Raw genomic sequence first — 15,669 nt, forward strand, 5'->3', positions numbered from 1 at the left:
ATTAGTAAAGTGAAACTGTCAGTGGGAATGTTGTGTAAAAGTACTTATATAAGATAAGATTTTTTTTAATTGTAATACTATTGTCTAATAAGAAAAGTTTCATGACTCTCCCTATTAATTTTCTATATCAGGCATCATCTTCATGTACAGAGCAATCAGATGATTGTTCAAAAACCAAGTAATTCTTTCTTTTATTACTAAATTGCTGCAACACAAGAAAAGGTCACATGGTAGAGTGGCATTCTGCCAGTGTATGACAACTCAGTGATTGCGATTTTTCAACCGTATTATTCTGAGGACATTGTGGTAATCAAGAACTATCCATAACTAATGTATAAATAACTGCTTGCTTATCTCTACAGTAATCCAACTCAAATTATATATACACAGCAAAAAGCTTATGATAGAAGGCAGGAAATGAATATTTAAAGGTATATTTACATTAGATCTTTGTGTGTAAATATGTTTATTAAAACAAATATGTATGTACAAAAATCTGTCTTATTGAGAACATTTGTAGCCTACAAGTTTGTGGCTATTACTTGGTACCTAACATAATCTTTGCCTTCTGAAGCTACTTTTTACTTCTTAAAAATAGTTTCCTTTTGATCAGTGTTGGTCATCCAGAAATCACTGTATACAAGTAGCTTTTTTTAGTTAGACACTTTAGTTTGCATGGATATGACATTTCAATTGGAAAGCTGACCACTAAATAGTCTAATTTACACACCTTTAGACGTAGGATAGTTAAGCTTCAAATACATAAGGGATAAAATCTTCAGCATAGTTGGAACTAGCTACTCTTTTTTTGTCTAATCAGTTATGATGATATAATCAGTAGAGGTTTTCCCACTCAAAAATTATTTTCTGTTATTACCATACCCATATCTTTAGATTGTATGAATTACCTTTGTTAGCTTTGTCACTACGTTGAAAAATAAAGAGGAATAACAAATAAGGTAAAGAATTGTTTCAAAGTGTATGTCAAGGATAATAAAGGTTTGAAAAAGATTCAATTCATTCCAGTTTTAGGCATGTGTGTGTGTACATACACATATGTATGTATACACACATTTTTAAACAAAAGCTATACATTCACATTTACTTTAGGAACTGCCATTTGCTTAGCTTGGTTTAATATATTTTAGTTACTGCTATAATATAATTATAAAAAATACTTTCTGTCATCAACTGTTCTTTTCCTCAGAAAATGGCAGATCAATAAAACATAAGAACTTGGTTAGAAAGTGTTTCCCTAACAGAGTCCTAATTTAAGTATAAGAAAAGAAGAATTATTATTTGTATCCACAAGGAATTATCTCCTGTTTTTTGTTTGTTTTTGCTGCTGTTGTTTGTTGCTTGTGTGTGTTTGTTACCTATTCTAGCTTCAGTAAATCCATATTTTACAAAATCACTGAGTTTTTTTTAAGTTATTTGCCTATAAATGTACAGACAGAGAAGGCAGCTTTTAAGGGAAAAGATGTGGACTTCAGATTCTTGAAGCTGTTTTTTGTTTTAATTCTCTTTTTACTTTATTTCACAGAGTATTGACGGTTAGCAGCAAGTGATTTGGTAAAGGATGGCAACAGACATCAGAAATATATACCTACAGTGAAGTCTTCTTTAAAGCTATTAAATTGGTTTTTGTTTGGTTTTGTTTTTGTTTTTTTTTATCATACTAGCAAGGTTCAAAATGTTCTTTTTAAAAGGTGTACTTAGTGAGTCTTACTGATTTTGACCACTGCTGTTCATTTATCAGTTTAACTGAGTTATGGCTCTTAATCACATCTTAGTGCCCCAAAACTTCTAACCTGAAAAGAAAAAAAGAGAGAGAAAACTTTGTTACTGGCTTTCTGACAATGGCAGGGAGTGTGTTAAACCAGTGTAAAATTCAATTAAACTGTCTAGCCAGGTTTTTGAAGCTGAAATGCAGACCCTTTCTGTTAAGCTTCTTATTTTCCTGTGACCGACACCGGTGGATGCTGGGTTATGCCAAAACCAACAGGCTGTAAAGTACCTTGTTTCATGCTCCCAGCTGATCAATATTTTTATTTTCCAGGCTTGCCCAGAAATCTGGAGGCAGTATCACCTAACGGTGAGTAGAAACACCTTTTTTATTTTCCCAAGACCTAGCCTATTTATCCTTCTCTGAACTGCTGACCATAAAATATAGACAAGCATCTTCTACTGGAAGATAATAAACATCTGAAGAGTTTTTGCACTGAGAAAGCAATAATACACTTTTCCTCTTCTCCCCTGCCCACCAGTCTGTTCTCTATCTTCCTGTTCTGAAAAGATTTTGATTGTTTTTTTATTACTCACGTCATTTAACGATTACATCATGGTATCTCAGTCTTCCTGGACTACATTCATTAAATTAAAGGGGAAAAGTATGCTAGGAGCCATAGAAAAAATAATAATAATCAAGTATCTTTAAACTGTTATATTATCTACAGTCCATAAGCACACAATCCATAATATCTTCCATAATCATTTTTCTGGCTTTACTGAAATTTTTTGCACATTTTTAATGAAACTAAAAAAAGCTCAATGTATCTTTCATATAGAACAATTCAACTGTCATATCCTTAAGTTCCTCTTAACTTACTCAGAATATATAAACATCTGCTTAATATCATTCAGGTTATTCAATTATCTGGGTTCCTCTTATTCTGAATTTAGGCTAAATAGAAGTAGAAAACATAATTTACTATGGAATCAGTTGACTAGTGCTCAGTGTTACGAAGCTGGTTTTTAATATTCAACTTAAATAATTTTGGTAATTCACCATAGCCCTGGTAGTCATTTTTTCATATAATAAATGTGCTACACTGAGTAAGACACAATAATAAAAATTGTTCTTATTGTTACATAGTTATAACAGTGTTATAAAAGCTGTTCCTTAAGGTTAACATATCAAAAAGGTTTTGGTTATAGGAATTCAAGTGGCAAAAATAGAAAGGACAAAGTTTGACAAAAACATGTCCTCTTACTGCTCTCCTCTTGTAGAAATAAAAAGTAAACCATGACTCAAACTACCAATATGTCTATCAAGGCCCAGGATGCAAGGAATAATACATGTTTTCATGAGGAATATGTTTTCATATTCTGTTATCACTGTTAAATCTATATAAAAATTCTCAGTGGAAAGCTATGGTTCCTCAACTATCCTTCAGTCCCAAATTGGGTTTTGTTAAAATATTTAGTGTTATACCAAAACACACATGTACATGCCCCTGTGTATGTTAAGACACATATCTTACAGATATAACCCATATGGATATATCATGTTTATACTTATGTAGCAGATTTTTTGTCCTCACATGCTGGGGTGAAATCATTGTAGCCTAAACTTGATTGAAATCCAGTCATATATTTTTCAACATCATAGTCACTTTTTATAACTACATAGCAGTTTTCTTCATCAGTATTTTTATTAATAGCCTAATGATTTGGCAATTTCATTTCTTTTTCCTTTTCCCCTAAGTTAGAGAATTCCAGCCTTGAAAACTTGAAGTGTGGGAAGTATTGCTCTAAAGACACTCTTCATTACTTGCACCTATATTCTTTTATATAACTATCATAGAAGGATAGAAATCGGTGTTTAGTATAACAGAATTATTTGAAGGGTTGTTTGATATTATAGCCTTTGAAAAACATTTTAAAAAGAATAGTTGGGAAAAAACAAGTGAAAACAGAATGAATTTGCCTCTGGGGGAGTTACAATATATTCTGTTTATAAGTATAACAGAATCGTTTTGAAAGTCTGTTTTTCTCACTCTGGAGTTCTGATTAATTTTTCAAAATAATACTGCAGGTAACTATCATGATTTCTAATTGTCAAGTTTAAATTAATACTTAGTAATTCAGAATTAGTTTACTATGCATATATAAATGGTAAACTAGTACAGATACAACGTGTGTCTACGTATCAGTCCATCTAAAATAAAATCAGTAAGTAATTAGGTATATGCAAATCCAAATGTTTATAATTAAGCAATATTTAATCTTGAATAAAAGCAAGATGCATGGTGAGTTTCATCATCTTCAGCCCTTTTACTAGGCGATGGACTGCCATCTATTGACTTATAGTAGCCCTCACATGTGAATGTGCCATCACTCCGCAATGACCAAGCAATGAAACCTAAGTTAGAATTGCCACTGTATATTCCTTTAAACCAGTCTTCTTAAAACTCTGGAAATTTCCGCATTTAATCATTGATTAATTTTCTTTAACTCGAAAAGGGTCCATTTCTTACCCAAAATGAACTGTGCTTTTGGGGGAATAAGTTGATTAGTGTTTATCCAGTTTGGAAATGCCTACATTGAGAAATTTTCAGTTGCTTTTATCTGCTTTTTATCAGTAAGACCAGAAGGACATTTAAACAGCTTAAAGTTTGACAACTACAATTTAAGGTCTATTTAGGAATTGCTTTCTTTCTTTAAAATAAAAAGTCTGTAGATTAAATAGAGCATTATTTCTCATACACACAAGAAAGATGGTGAAGTTGATTGGTATAAGGGGACTTGTAAAATGTTCCAAATCAAAAATTTCTTAAGACACATTCTAAAGTAAGAAAATTAAAGAAAGGAAATGTTCATTGTTTTCAGCAGTTAAGTGAGATAAAAATAAAGTCTTCTTAACAGCTTGTATCTGAATACGACCTAAAATAGAACAGCTTCTTAACCAAACTTGACTGGACTTCATTAAAAATAACTAAGACCATCATTCTAAAGGGTACATGCCAATAAAACTCTGATAAAAAGATACTTCATGTATATCTACATAGATACATATGCATATTATGTATGCATGTTAGAACAACTAATTTAGCTATGTCATTTTTCTGGTATATTTTTCTGGTATATTTTAATGACTATAAACTTATGCCATATAATTCAATGACTTTAGACAATCACTTTGGAGCCCTGCATGGGAAAAAGAAAAATATATTATTTTTACTTAGCAATTAAGTAGTTTCCCCAAATAGTTTATGTATTTACTCCTCCAGAAACATTTGTAAAGTTTTTTAAATCTTCAATACTATACCACTGTTCTTGTATTTTAATCTCTGTTATATTTTCAGATTTTGGTAGCCTGACTTTGAATATTCTTTTTCATCTTTCAGATAACTCAGTCTAGATAAAATTTTCCCTGTTGAACTATTCAAGAAGGAAAGTCCCTTCCCCCATTCCCTGTCATTTCTAGTCTCATTTATATTAAAAATCCTAGGCCAAAATGGCCACCAACAGAGTTTTACAACCAACAGAATTTTTAACTAGTAAAGGCTATAATTTGACATGCTTTGGACATTTTGTTAATCTTGTTTTTAATCTACTTACTTTAAAAAAAGTAACTAGGAGTTTGCTATTTGGGGGCTGTGTGTGTTAAGAATCAAAAAGGACAATACATCTTTTATGTTTAATTTTGCGCTTGGATTTCTTTGTGTGCTTTGTTAAAATATGTTACAACCTACTATCTTTATAGCTAACAATTTAAATAGAAAGAAATTGTAACTTTTTTGGAAGAATTGCCTTTTAAATGTTTCTTTTTATATGGTGTTTGGAATGCCTAGAATTCACACTTAAAAAGTAAAATACTTGCTATCAGGGAAATGGGTAGGAGTAGGATTTCTTTGCCTTCCTGTCTAGCCTAGTAAAAAGCTGGTGACCGGAATTCAGTAGTAATCTGCAATGTCTTACCTGAGCTAGTTTAATGCCAGAGTGTATCTTATGGACCATAATGAACAGTTTCGTTTCCTTTTGCTCCTCAGTTTTTCTCTGCTTACTTGGGAACATCAATTTAGAAATGTGTTTTCTGTGTTTTCACAGTATGGAAATGAGGGTTTTACACTAAAGGAGAATGTTACTCTAAAGCATCCTATGCCATGCCACACAGAAGGTAACCCTAAATGGGAACAGATTTAAATTGAACTCTAGAGCTATGCTCTAGTCCAAAAGGGAGGAATAACAAAGTAGAATTTGGTTATGAGGCAAAAGGTATCCAAAAGTTTTTATCCTGGAATTGTGATGTAAAATGGTATGGGTAATAGTTTTCTAACTGCCTAACCCTGGAGTGCATTTTTTAAAAATAACTTAAATGAAAAATTGAGTTTCCAGAAGTCAGCCCAAGCTAGAATCTTTTCTTTTTTGCGGGGGAGGGGGTGGAGAACACCTCATTCTCTCTTAATTGAATACGTATTGGGAATCCTAAATCTTTTTCTGAGAGCTCTTTGGCTACATAAGCAGAACTGCAAAACCCATAAGAACCCATCCATAAAAGATATGATATGTCCTTTTCCATGGGTGTGTTTAAGAAGATAGAACTGGTTACATACTGTTTTTAAAGTGTTCTATAACTCCAGAATCAAGTGAGAACTAGGCCACATTCTATTTTGGAACATTTAAATCAACTTTTGGGGGGGGTACCTTATCTTGAGGCCTGGCATACAGATTATCATATACAAATTCATCTCAGAGGCTCATATTTTGGTAGTTCAGTTCACTTTGCAGACTTCCTCAAGAACCAGGAATACTCTTGTTTCAACTGTAGGGGTTTTCCCCCCCTCAGGATCTGGTATTGCTGTTTCAATGTTTTGATGGGTTAAAAGTTGCTATTGAGATTTTATATCTGTCAATTTTCAGAGATTTAGTTTTCACAATAAATATGCCCTTACTGCTGAAATACTACTAAGGTGAGTGTAATCATGCTGTGATGATTCAGAAGCACTCAGCTATTTTGCAGTACCTCAAGGCTGTCTTCCCATTGTACTACAAAGTAAATAGGAAAATGCTTTGTTTCAAGTTACTTGGTGTCTGACTAAAAACAATTTCTGAATGAGCACTGGTGACTATTTTCTGTTACTCCATGTTTAACAGAGATAGAAAAGACATTTGGACAGTGACTAAAACTTTAAAATATTTTTTGGATGGAAAATTTATGTGAATGCTTATATATATATTTAAATACTCACCTTGTTCTTAAAGTGTTTAATGTCAACATTTTGCTAGCAATTTTTACTTCAATCTCACCATGTTTAGAATTTAGTATAAAATGTACTTACTACATTTACAGAGTAGGTCAACTGAGTTTTCTTTCTTTTTTTTTTTTTTAATAAATCTTTATTTCGCTGGCATGTTGGACCACATTTTTCTAGAACTTATCATTGAAAGCAATTGGAAAATGCAATTTCAGAGCAAATGAAACCTGGAATTATCAATCTCAATAAATGAGATTCATTTAAAAATAAATACAGTTTGCCAAATCATCCAAAAGCCATTTTCTAAAGCTTCTGTGAAAGAAAGAGGAAAAAGTGAACATTGTGAATTATAAATGCACATGTTATTTTTCCCCTCACAGTGTTCCTCAGAAATTTAGACATTGTATGTATACAAACTTATTAATGAATGGGAGTAGAATAAAATTTAGATTTGTATGGAATTCATTATTTATTTAGTGACACACATAGGAGAGCCTTCATATATTCTTCTTTTCTAAGAAATACTGAGCTGTCATTGCCTTCAGAGTGAATTTCCAACTTTTTGACTTTCAGTATTTTAATGTGAAAATTAATTTGTTTTAAATGAGAAATCAATATGGCATATTTTGAGTAGATTTTTTCTTGTGTTAAGATATTTAATATCAAGTGCTTTATGACATTAATTCTCTTATAAATTTAAGTATTTCAGATAATCAAGCAATGAAAATTATGCAGCAGTCACACAATTTATAAAAGATTCCTTATAAATGGTTTGACCTGGGTGCAGCTGTGTTTTTCCCATCTTCTAAATATCTGAAGATGTGTCCTAGTCACCGATCATCGTGTCATTTTTTAGGTAGCGCATGTTGTTCAGTAATAAACTAATTGAACCTAAAGTTCTACTATAAACAGTTAACTTTTTTTATTTGACAAAAAAAGTCCCTGTGCCTTTTTGTCTGCCCCTTAGTAGCTGGGGACAAATACCATTGCATTTAGGACTTCCGTATTTACTATAGGGGCTTCAGGTTTTACTTCTGTTTTAAAAATTTAAGGGAATGCTTATTGTGGACTTTTTTTCTTTTTTCCTGTTGGCAAAGATTTCTCCTGAGATTGGTAGAAGGATGCAAATTAATTTGAACTTTTCAGAGCCCTTTCATGTTCCCTTAGGTGTTGTCACCTTTACTTACAAAGGAATTATAGTTAGTCATTATAGGGGCAATTGCTTCTTAATACTTACATTCTGTGGTAATAAAATTTTATTTCTAAGTATTTGTAATTTTAATATATAACACTTTTAAAGTATTTTATTCTCCTTAAGAAACACATACATTCTTCACATAATTGCAAATAAAACTACGTTGTTTTTTTTTACTTAAAACTCTACATTTTGAAATAGGGCTCCCATTATAACAAAAATCAATATAAACGGGTAGCCTGAGAATGTTCAAAGTCCAGTTTAACACTTCATGATGTTATGTAATAAATTATATAATAAATTATAGTTTAAAAATCTGAAATGTTGAATGATGCCTATTCCTTGTCATGTTAACCATGCATAAAGAGAATAGAAGTATTATGTAGAATAATTTTAGCATATTTAAGTGGTTATCTTTCATATGTATTTTGAACAGGTGATTCATGCCATTCCTTAAATAAATATATTCCACCTGATTGAACTTGTCATAATCTTCCCTGGACATTTTAGTGCAAGAGTAAAAGTAGATAAAGTATACTGGACCAATGATACTTGTATTAAACATCCCTTTTTAGTAGTCATGCATGTAAATGACATGGTAGATTACAGTAATTCCTAACAGGTCTTAAGTATTTAGGAATCACTTAGTTACTCACAGTCATGATCAACCATAACCTTTAAGGGTTTTGGTCAGTCATTTGAATAATCTGCAGGGAAAGACTCCTGAAAGAACCCCTTGACTTGTTGACATGAACAGTCTCTCTGAACTAGTGTTACATTTTCTGTTACGGTGTAAACTGTATTAGTAATCTTAAATTGAATTAAGTTCAAGATTTTAAAAGCAAAATCTCTTAAATGACTAAAAGTTAATGAATTATTAATAAAATCAATCAGATTTTAGACTTGAAGTTCATTTGCCATTTGATCCTCACATATAAGAAAGTCATAAGAGTTATGTTTTTGTACATTTGAAATTATTTTCTTTCAACTACTTTGAACTCAGCAATGGTCATCCAAAACTAATATCCTTGGTTTTTTTTTAAATATCAAAAATATTATATGAGGAAAAATGCTACGTATTTAGAAACCATTTAACCAAAATAAATAAATAAATAAAATTTAATACCCTTGGAATTAAAATAGACCTTTGCCTTATCTGGTGTACCAATACACCAATGTAGATCACATTTCAAAACAAGAGTTTCTCCATGGGAATGTTCAGAAACCCATATTAGCTTTGTAAAAAGAATTGATGTGTATAAATCAGTTGGTAATAAAGGTACCACATTATTTTCATGCCTTTTTTCAAAATTCATATGAAGTCAAATCTATTAGATTAATTATAAAATCATCTTTATAACTTTGTAATGTATCTGTGTCTATAAATACTAATATTATGTAAATATTGTTTACATGTATTTGTGGATTACCTCACATTTCTTTTCAGTTAGAGTAACTAAATTTTGGATTGTTCATTAGCTTTGCTTATACAATAAAACCTCAGTTTGTCTTTCTTGGATCTCTCCTGTTTCCTTTTTTTATAGTTATACCTCCTCATACAGTTATTCCTCCTCATTTTACTGAAGTCCTTAAAAAACATGCTATAAAATTGTTTTAAAGAGGCAGACTTATTTCTGAGAAAATTACTAGGAAATGTTGTTCTTATTATAATAGAGAAAGGAATGCCAGCTTTGGGATCAGACATTGGCTTATATTCTGGCTCTTTAATATACTTAGATGGTCAAACCTAGTTAAAATATTTGACTTCTAAGATCCTTGGTTTCTTCATCTGAAAAATGGGGATAGTGCTTTCTCGCTTTAAGTATGCAATGAGATAATAAATGTAAAGTACTTGGCACAATACCCAGTACCTAGCTCATATTCAACACTGTGTGAGCTCCAGTAAAGCAAGCCCATACACACCTCACACCTATAGAGATGGCCTCTTGACTAATAGCCCCAACTCAGATTACCAGATTATATTATAATGTCTTTTGAAAAGACTGTTAATTTGCCTAAGATGAGGAGATTCATAATGACCTCTTTACTTTCTGTCTCCTAAAAATGTTTCCTTATAGTTACTGAAATCAAAATACTCACAAACACTGTCTTCTGTTAACAAAAGTATTTACCTCACTTTTCATTTACTTACTATTTATGTCTTTTCTAGAAATGTAGGTAACTTTTAAGTACAACAAATTTAAATTATTTTCTTAATTTGATTTGTCTAAAAATCATAAAGACATTTAAGAAGTAGATCACAAAAATATTTAGGCTACTTTTCCTCCTAATGTACCATATAAAGATACAATGATATCATTTTGAAAATATATACATAATATAATTAATATGTTATAAACATTCGGTTCTTAAGTGGCAACTTCAGTATCATCTGAATATAGTTATCAGGAGCAAATGAAATTACATAAATCTTCAGAATAATGTGAAACTGAACAATTCTCACACACACACACACACCCCAATTATAATACTTTCTGCTAGGGGTAGAGGGTTTATGTTAATCAGATGAGAAAGGAAACAAAATAGCGTATCAGTTTTTTTGTACTTCAGATGAAACTGCTTCATGCCTTCACATGACTGATGCCAGAAACCAGCTTGATTTCACAGCAAGATGCTGAGGTGTAAGAGCTTGGTCACTCTTACAGACTTCCACATGTATCCTCTTATATGTCCAGCAAAAAAGGCAACACAAAATTAAGCATTTTCTCAGTGCCTGTGATTTGTATTCTTTCAAAGAGCATTACTATTCCATATTGGTTCTTTATTTTAAGAAAAGCCGGAGCTAGGATAAGGCGTATTGTAAAAGCAAAAAAAAAAAGCATTACTCTCCCCTCTTTAGACAGGCCCTTAGAGCTGTGGAATTCCCTGCCTTTGTGACTGTTGGTTAAGACCATTTCAGGCGAATAAGCACGCTTGTTTGGGGTGAGGGGTTGGGGGGAGTATGCTGTGTGTAGTAAGTCATGTGGAGTTATGGTAAAAATGAAAATCTTGGTGTTTATTTGAATCCTCTGTGTTTTAGCTAATAAATAGAATAGAGCCACAGCTCTGTTATCTCCAGTTTTTCACTGATGGTTTCTATACAGTTGTATGCAAAATATTTAAGCAAATTTGAGGATGTTAAGTACTTCGTACAGTTGGAAGACGTATATTAATGTGGCTTCTCTGTTTTATAGTCCACCCAAATAAACATTCAGATATCCACGGATTCACACATGTACGTATTCTTTTCGGTCCCTTCCCCCCACATCCTGTCTTCACTCCCTTCTTCTCCCTCCACCCTGCTTCAAAGCTTGTGGTCCTTTTCCATCCATGTACTAAAAGGTTCTTTGTAAACCAGGCCATTTGTCCATTATTGTTTGGGGTCCAAACAGTGGTAAGATACCCTGTCACCGATCCCGCGTGCTATGAATGGCAGCTCCTCTCCGGACAATTGGCGGAGGGGCCGAGAAATATTCCTGAGAGGATTATTTAACCTTTCAATTTAGAGGGCACAAAGCCTGGCTGATTAATGAACTTTCTGATGGGCGCTGATAAGCGGATCTATTTCTTTATTTCCTCTAAAAGTGATTCCTTCTCCTGTCCATATTACTATAATCTTAAACATAAAATGTGGCAAATAGATTAAAAAACAGCACTAAAGAGTTTATCTGGCTGGCAAACTGAAGGAGCTAAATTAAAATTGGTAATGACAGCAGTGGCTCAGCCTCATATGTGGTTTTTAAATGCACTGTGTATTTTGAAGAGACTTATTCTCCAGCGCGCCTGGTAATGACTGCTTTTGGTGCACAGTCTGGGGCTGGCTTCTGTTATCCCCACCCCAACCCCCCCCCCCCAAAAAATGAGTTGTGTTATCTGGATGGCTGCAGACACATACGCATCCCCCTTTCTCACTGCATGGGCAGACAAGGTCGATAGCATTACAAGGTATTTGTGGCAGTGCTTGTTTCAGTTTTCAGAGCTGCCAGTTTCCAGGCGGATTTGAATTACAAAAGAAGAAGCTGGCATGAAAATTGAAAGGTTTTATCGGCTGGTCTGAAGCCTCATAGCACATTGCTTATTTATGCAGTCCATTTGCACCAGGAAATATAAAAAGGAAATACATTTTTAAAATAAGGCCATAAAGACCCAGATATGTTTAAGATGGCAAATAAAATATAGATACCTATAATATCTTTCCAGGAAACGATTTTCACTTAATGTTGCACATTACTTCAGAAGGGCATTTATGTTGCTGTCATAAATTTGTGCGTTTGTGTCACTATGTAGGTAGTCTCTGGGGATTAAGAAGGAAGCCTTTGCTAACTTACTTTAAAATTAAAATAGACGGAGGGATAGCTCTGCAGTTTGAGAGCTACATTGGAAATATTTAAATAGGGTGGTAAATTAAACTTAAACTAACATTTTTGCATTCCATGTAAAATTAGCTATGGCCCAGTGAATAAATGCTACTACCTTTGGAGAAAATTGGGATGCTTTTTAAGCCATGAAGATTTGGAGCATTCAGGGAGTGAATTACTGTGATCCTTACTGTCTTGCATATGTTCATTGTTCTCTGCTTACTGAGGTTTTCTTTTTTTGTTGGTGGGTTTTTTGGGGGGGCAGGGATGGAGGGTAGGATCTCATTTAGAAAAAGAAAAGTCATAAATTAATAAGCTTAATAGCTTCTTTAATGAAACCTGTGCTTCATTTATTTTAGTCTTCAAATATATCATTTTTGAGATTTTTTGCCTAATGCTTAATGTTGTGAATATATAATCTTTTCACTGTTGGAAGTTATACCAACAGTTTACCTCTCTTCGTATTACTTTAGTGTAATCTCAACTTAATAAAAAAGATACACTCATGCAGCCCCTTATACTCTTGGTTACATAAAATGAAGATATATGCATACAAACACACAGTACCAAAAGGCCTTGAATAATTAATGGTCTTACCACTGGTCATTTGCAACCTTCAACCCACTGGTTTGTAAAACTTATGAGTATCCAAAAAAGGGATTAAGGAAGAAGTTAGGTGTGTGTAGGAAATATCAAATCAATAAAGCAACACTTTTTATTCTGCTGTAGTTCAAATGAACACTGTTTTAGAATCCATTTTCCAATAAAGCAAATTACTCTCAGCTAAACCATGAGAGATGCAATTTTTTTGCAATTTTCATTTTCACCAGTGTCTGGTACCTTTCTCATGTTTTCATGACCTGGACTAATTATTTCATGTAGTTTTTTTTTTTACCAGAGAAAATATCAAAAGCATACACGTCTGCTGCATGCTAATGATGTGCTGTACATTTTTTCATGAATTTTCATAAGGATTTTTTTTCTACGTAGCATGTGTGGCTTAATGATGTAATCACCCGATAGACTAGAAAATGCTCCAAAGGAGACGTTCCGGTCTGTTGTGTACATAATACATGTTTCAAAAATCTGCCTAATTAAGGAATTACCCAATGGATTGGGGGTCTGTTGGGTACATGACATAGTTTTTTAACACATAAAAGATACAGGTATATCATTATATATGGTGCTTTCAATGGCATTTTTGGAATGGGAATTAGTAGCAATGTCTTCTGGAATAGGATTGAATTCTTTTTTTTTTTTTCCACTGAAAAAAATGAAAGCTTAAAAAACTTTATGAAGGAAGCTTTGTTTTAAAATAATTTCAAAGCCATTAGTTTGGAGAGAAAATTCCTCCCAATATTCCTCAAAAGAAATAATACTGTGACTGTTGGCCAGAATGGTGCAAATGGAAGACTGTCCAAAACCGTACTTTGATCAGACCTGGCGTCCAGGTCCACAGGTATGAGAACCTGTCACAGAAAAACCCGGGCAAGGGAGGACAGGACTATGGCCTTTTGATCTTGGGGCATATCTTGGGATCTTGGAAGCATCATTTTTGTCTTGTCGTAGATTCAGCTTTAGTTCAGTTCACTGCAGAGCTGTTTGCCTAACTTTTAAATTTCTTCCTCTCTTTCCTTTAGGCCCCAGATTTGATTTTTCTTAAATCTGGACCAGTTACATTTTGTTGGCACTTATATTGTAAACAATACTAAAGAAAAGGGAGAAAGAAAAGGGAGGGCATTCATTCCCCCCCCCCACCCCATCCACCCACCCTCCCACCCCTGTACCTGACGTAAAATGGAATGAATTACTTAAAAATCCCATCTGATCTCTAGAGTAGGCAGTAAAAATAATATCTTTAAAGAGTAAAAAGTATGTATTTTGTTTATTTATTTTAATATGTATTTTAAATTGAAACTTTTTCTGTTCCAATGTTAAATTCATACCGTTTGTCACTTCAACCAATGGACTTTCACCATGATGACAAGCTTTTGGTTTGGGGTAACATTTTCTTGAGAAATCCTGTTTGATACTTGGGTTGGAATTTTTAAATACATAAATGTGGTGAGGGAGGCATGTACTATTAGTGAGTTTACTGAAAGAATAAATTGATTTGGAAATATTTTGAAAGAATAAGGTCCTTCTCAAGCATGAAAAGCATATTGATTTAAGAGGTGTATGAACAAATATGACTTGTTCAGAAAGACTGGTGCTAAGCTCAGTACTAAATGTTACATTTGGTCATGAATACGTTCCCTCAAGTACTTAATATATTTGCCTTTTAATATATGTTCATATAACAAATTGGATTAATAAAAACGTATAGTCTACTCTTAAAGCTATGTGTGATTATAAAAATAAGTGCATTTTGCATTCACAAGAGTAGAAAATTTCCTTTAATTAGTGAAATTGATTGCTTATCCTATATAGTAATGAGCTTCAACTAGATGCAGACCCTCATTGGATCAAAGTCAGTTTAGATAAGGGCAGCTCAAGGTCACAGAGGGAGATGCCCAGCAGGTTCATTTGCATAAAAAATTACTGTTAGAAATAGGACACTGAGGCAGCTCTGGCGTTTTGATCTCTTGGCCTTTGTCATGGAGATTCCTAGTTGTGAAGGGAGTAAGGCCAGTGTCCCAGATAATGATTAACTGTTTTAATGGCATTCATTCATTCATTCCGCACTAACTACTCATGCAGAAAAAAGGGTTATGTAAAATGACATTAGAAGAAAATCATTTGTAATCGTCGCATCGGGCTGCACTTTGAGGAGACATTAGGAGTAAATCCGTGGCGTGGTAGGCTTATGCTTTATCTTCTGATATTTACTGAGTTTACTGGTGCATGAAAAGCTTTCAGCAAGAATAGCAGATGGGATGGACCTTTCATAGGTAATGCTATCTACCAGGTTATTACTTCTATATATTGATAGTAAAGTAATCTCCAAGATATCACCCTACAAATATAGATTATTTAAATGTCTGTAACCAAAAAAAAAAAAAAAACAAAAAAAAAAACTGCTTTCATAAATAGTTCACTTGATAACCCATGGGTCAAAAGTCTCTAGATAAATTTTTAACTTAAAAAAAAAGTTCTAAAAGACTACATTCATTCCCTATTTAACTTTTTGTCCACC

At 33.0% G+C, this 15,669-nt stretch overlaps 1 protein-coding gene across 5 annotated transcripts in view; it reads left to right on the plus strand.

Moving 5' to 3' along the window:
- Window positions 1-15,669, plus strand: part of ZCCHC7 (zinc finger CCHC-type containing 7) — a 245,233-nt gene that overhangs the window by 214,314 nt on the left and 15,250 nt on the right. For all 5 annotated transcript variants that reach the window (XM_004747611.3, XM_045081587.1, XM_045081586.1 and 2 more), the window contains one exon: window positions 2,060-2,095. In XM_004747611.3, coding sequence (XP_004747668.2) covers window positions 2,060-2,095 — 36 coding nt within the window. The remainder of the gene's footprint in view (window positions 1-2,059; window positions 2,096-15,669) is intronic.

This window comes from Mustela putorius, unplaced genomic scaffold (genome assembly GCF_011764305.1).
Source record: "Mustela putorius furo isolate JIRA1106 unplaced genomic scaffold, ASM1176430v1.1 tig00000580_pilon_pilon_pilon, whole genome shotgun sequence".
Taxonomy (NCBI): domain Eukaryota; kingdom Metazoa; phylum Chordata; class Mammalia; order Carnivora; family Mustelidae; genus Mustela; species Mustela putorius.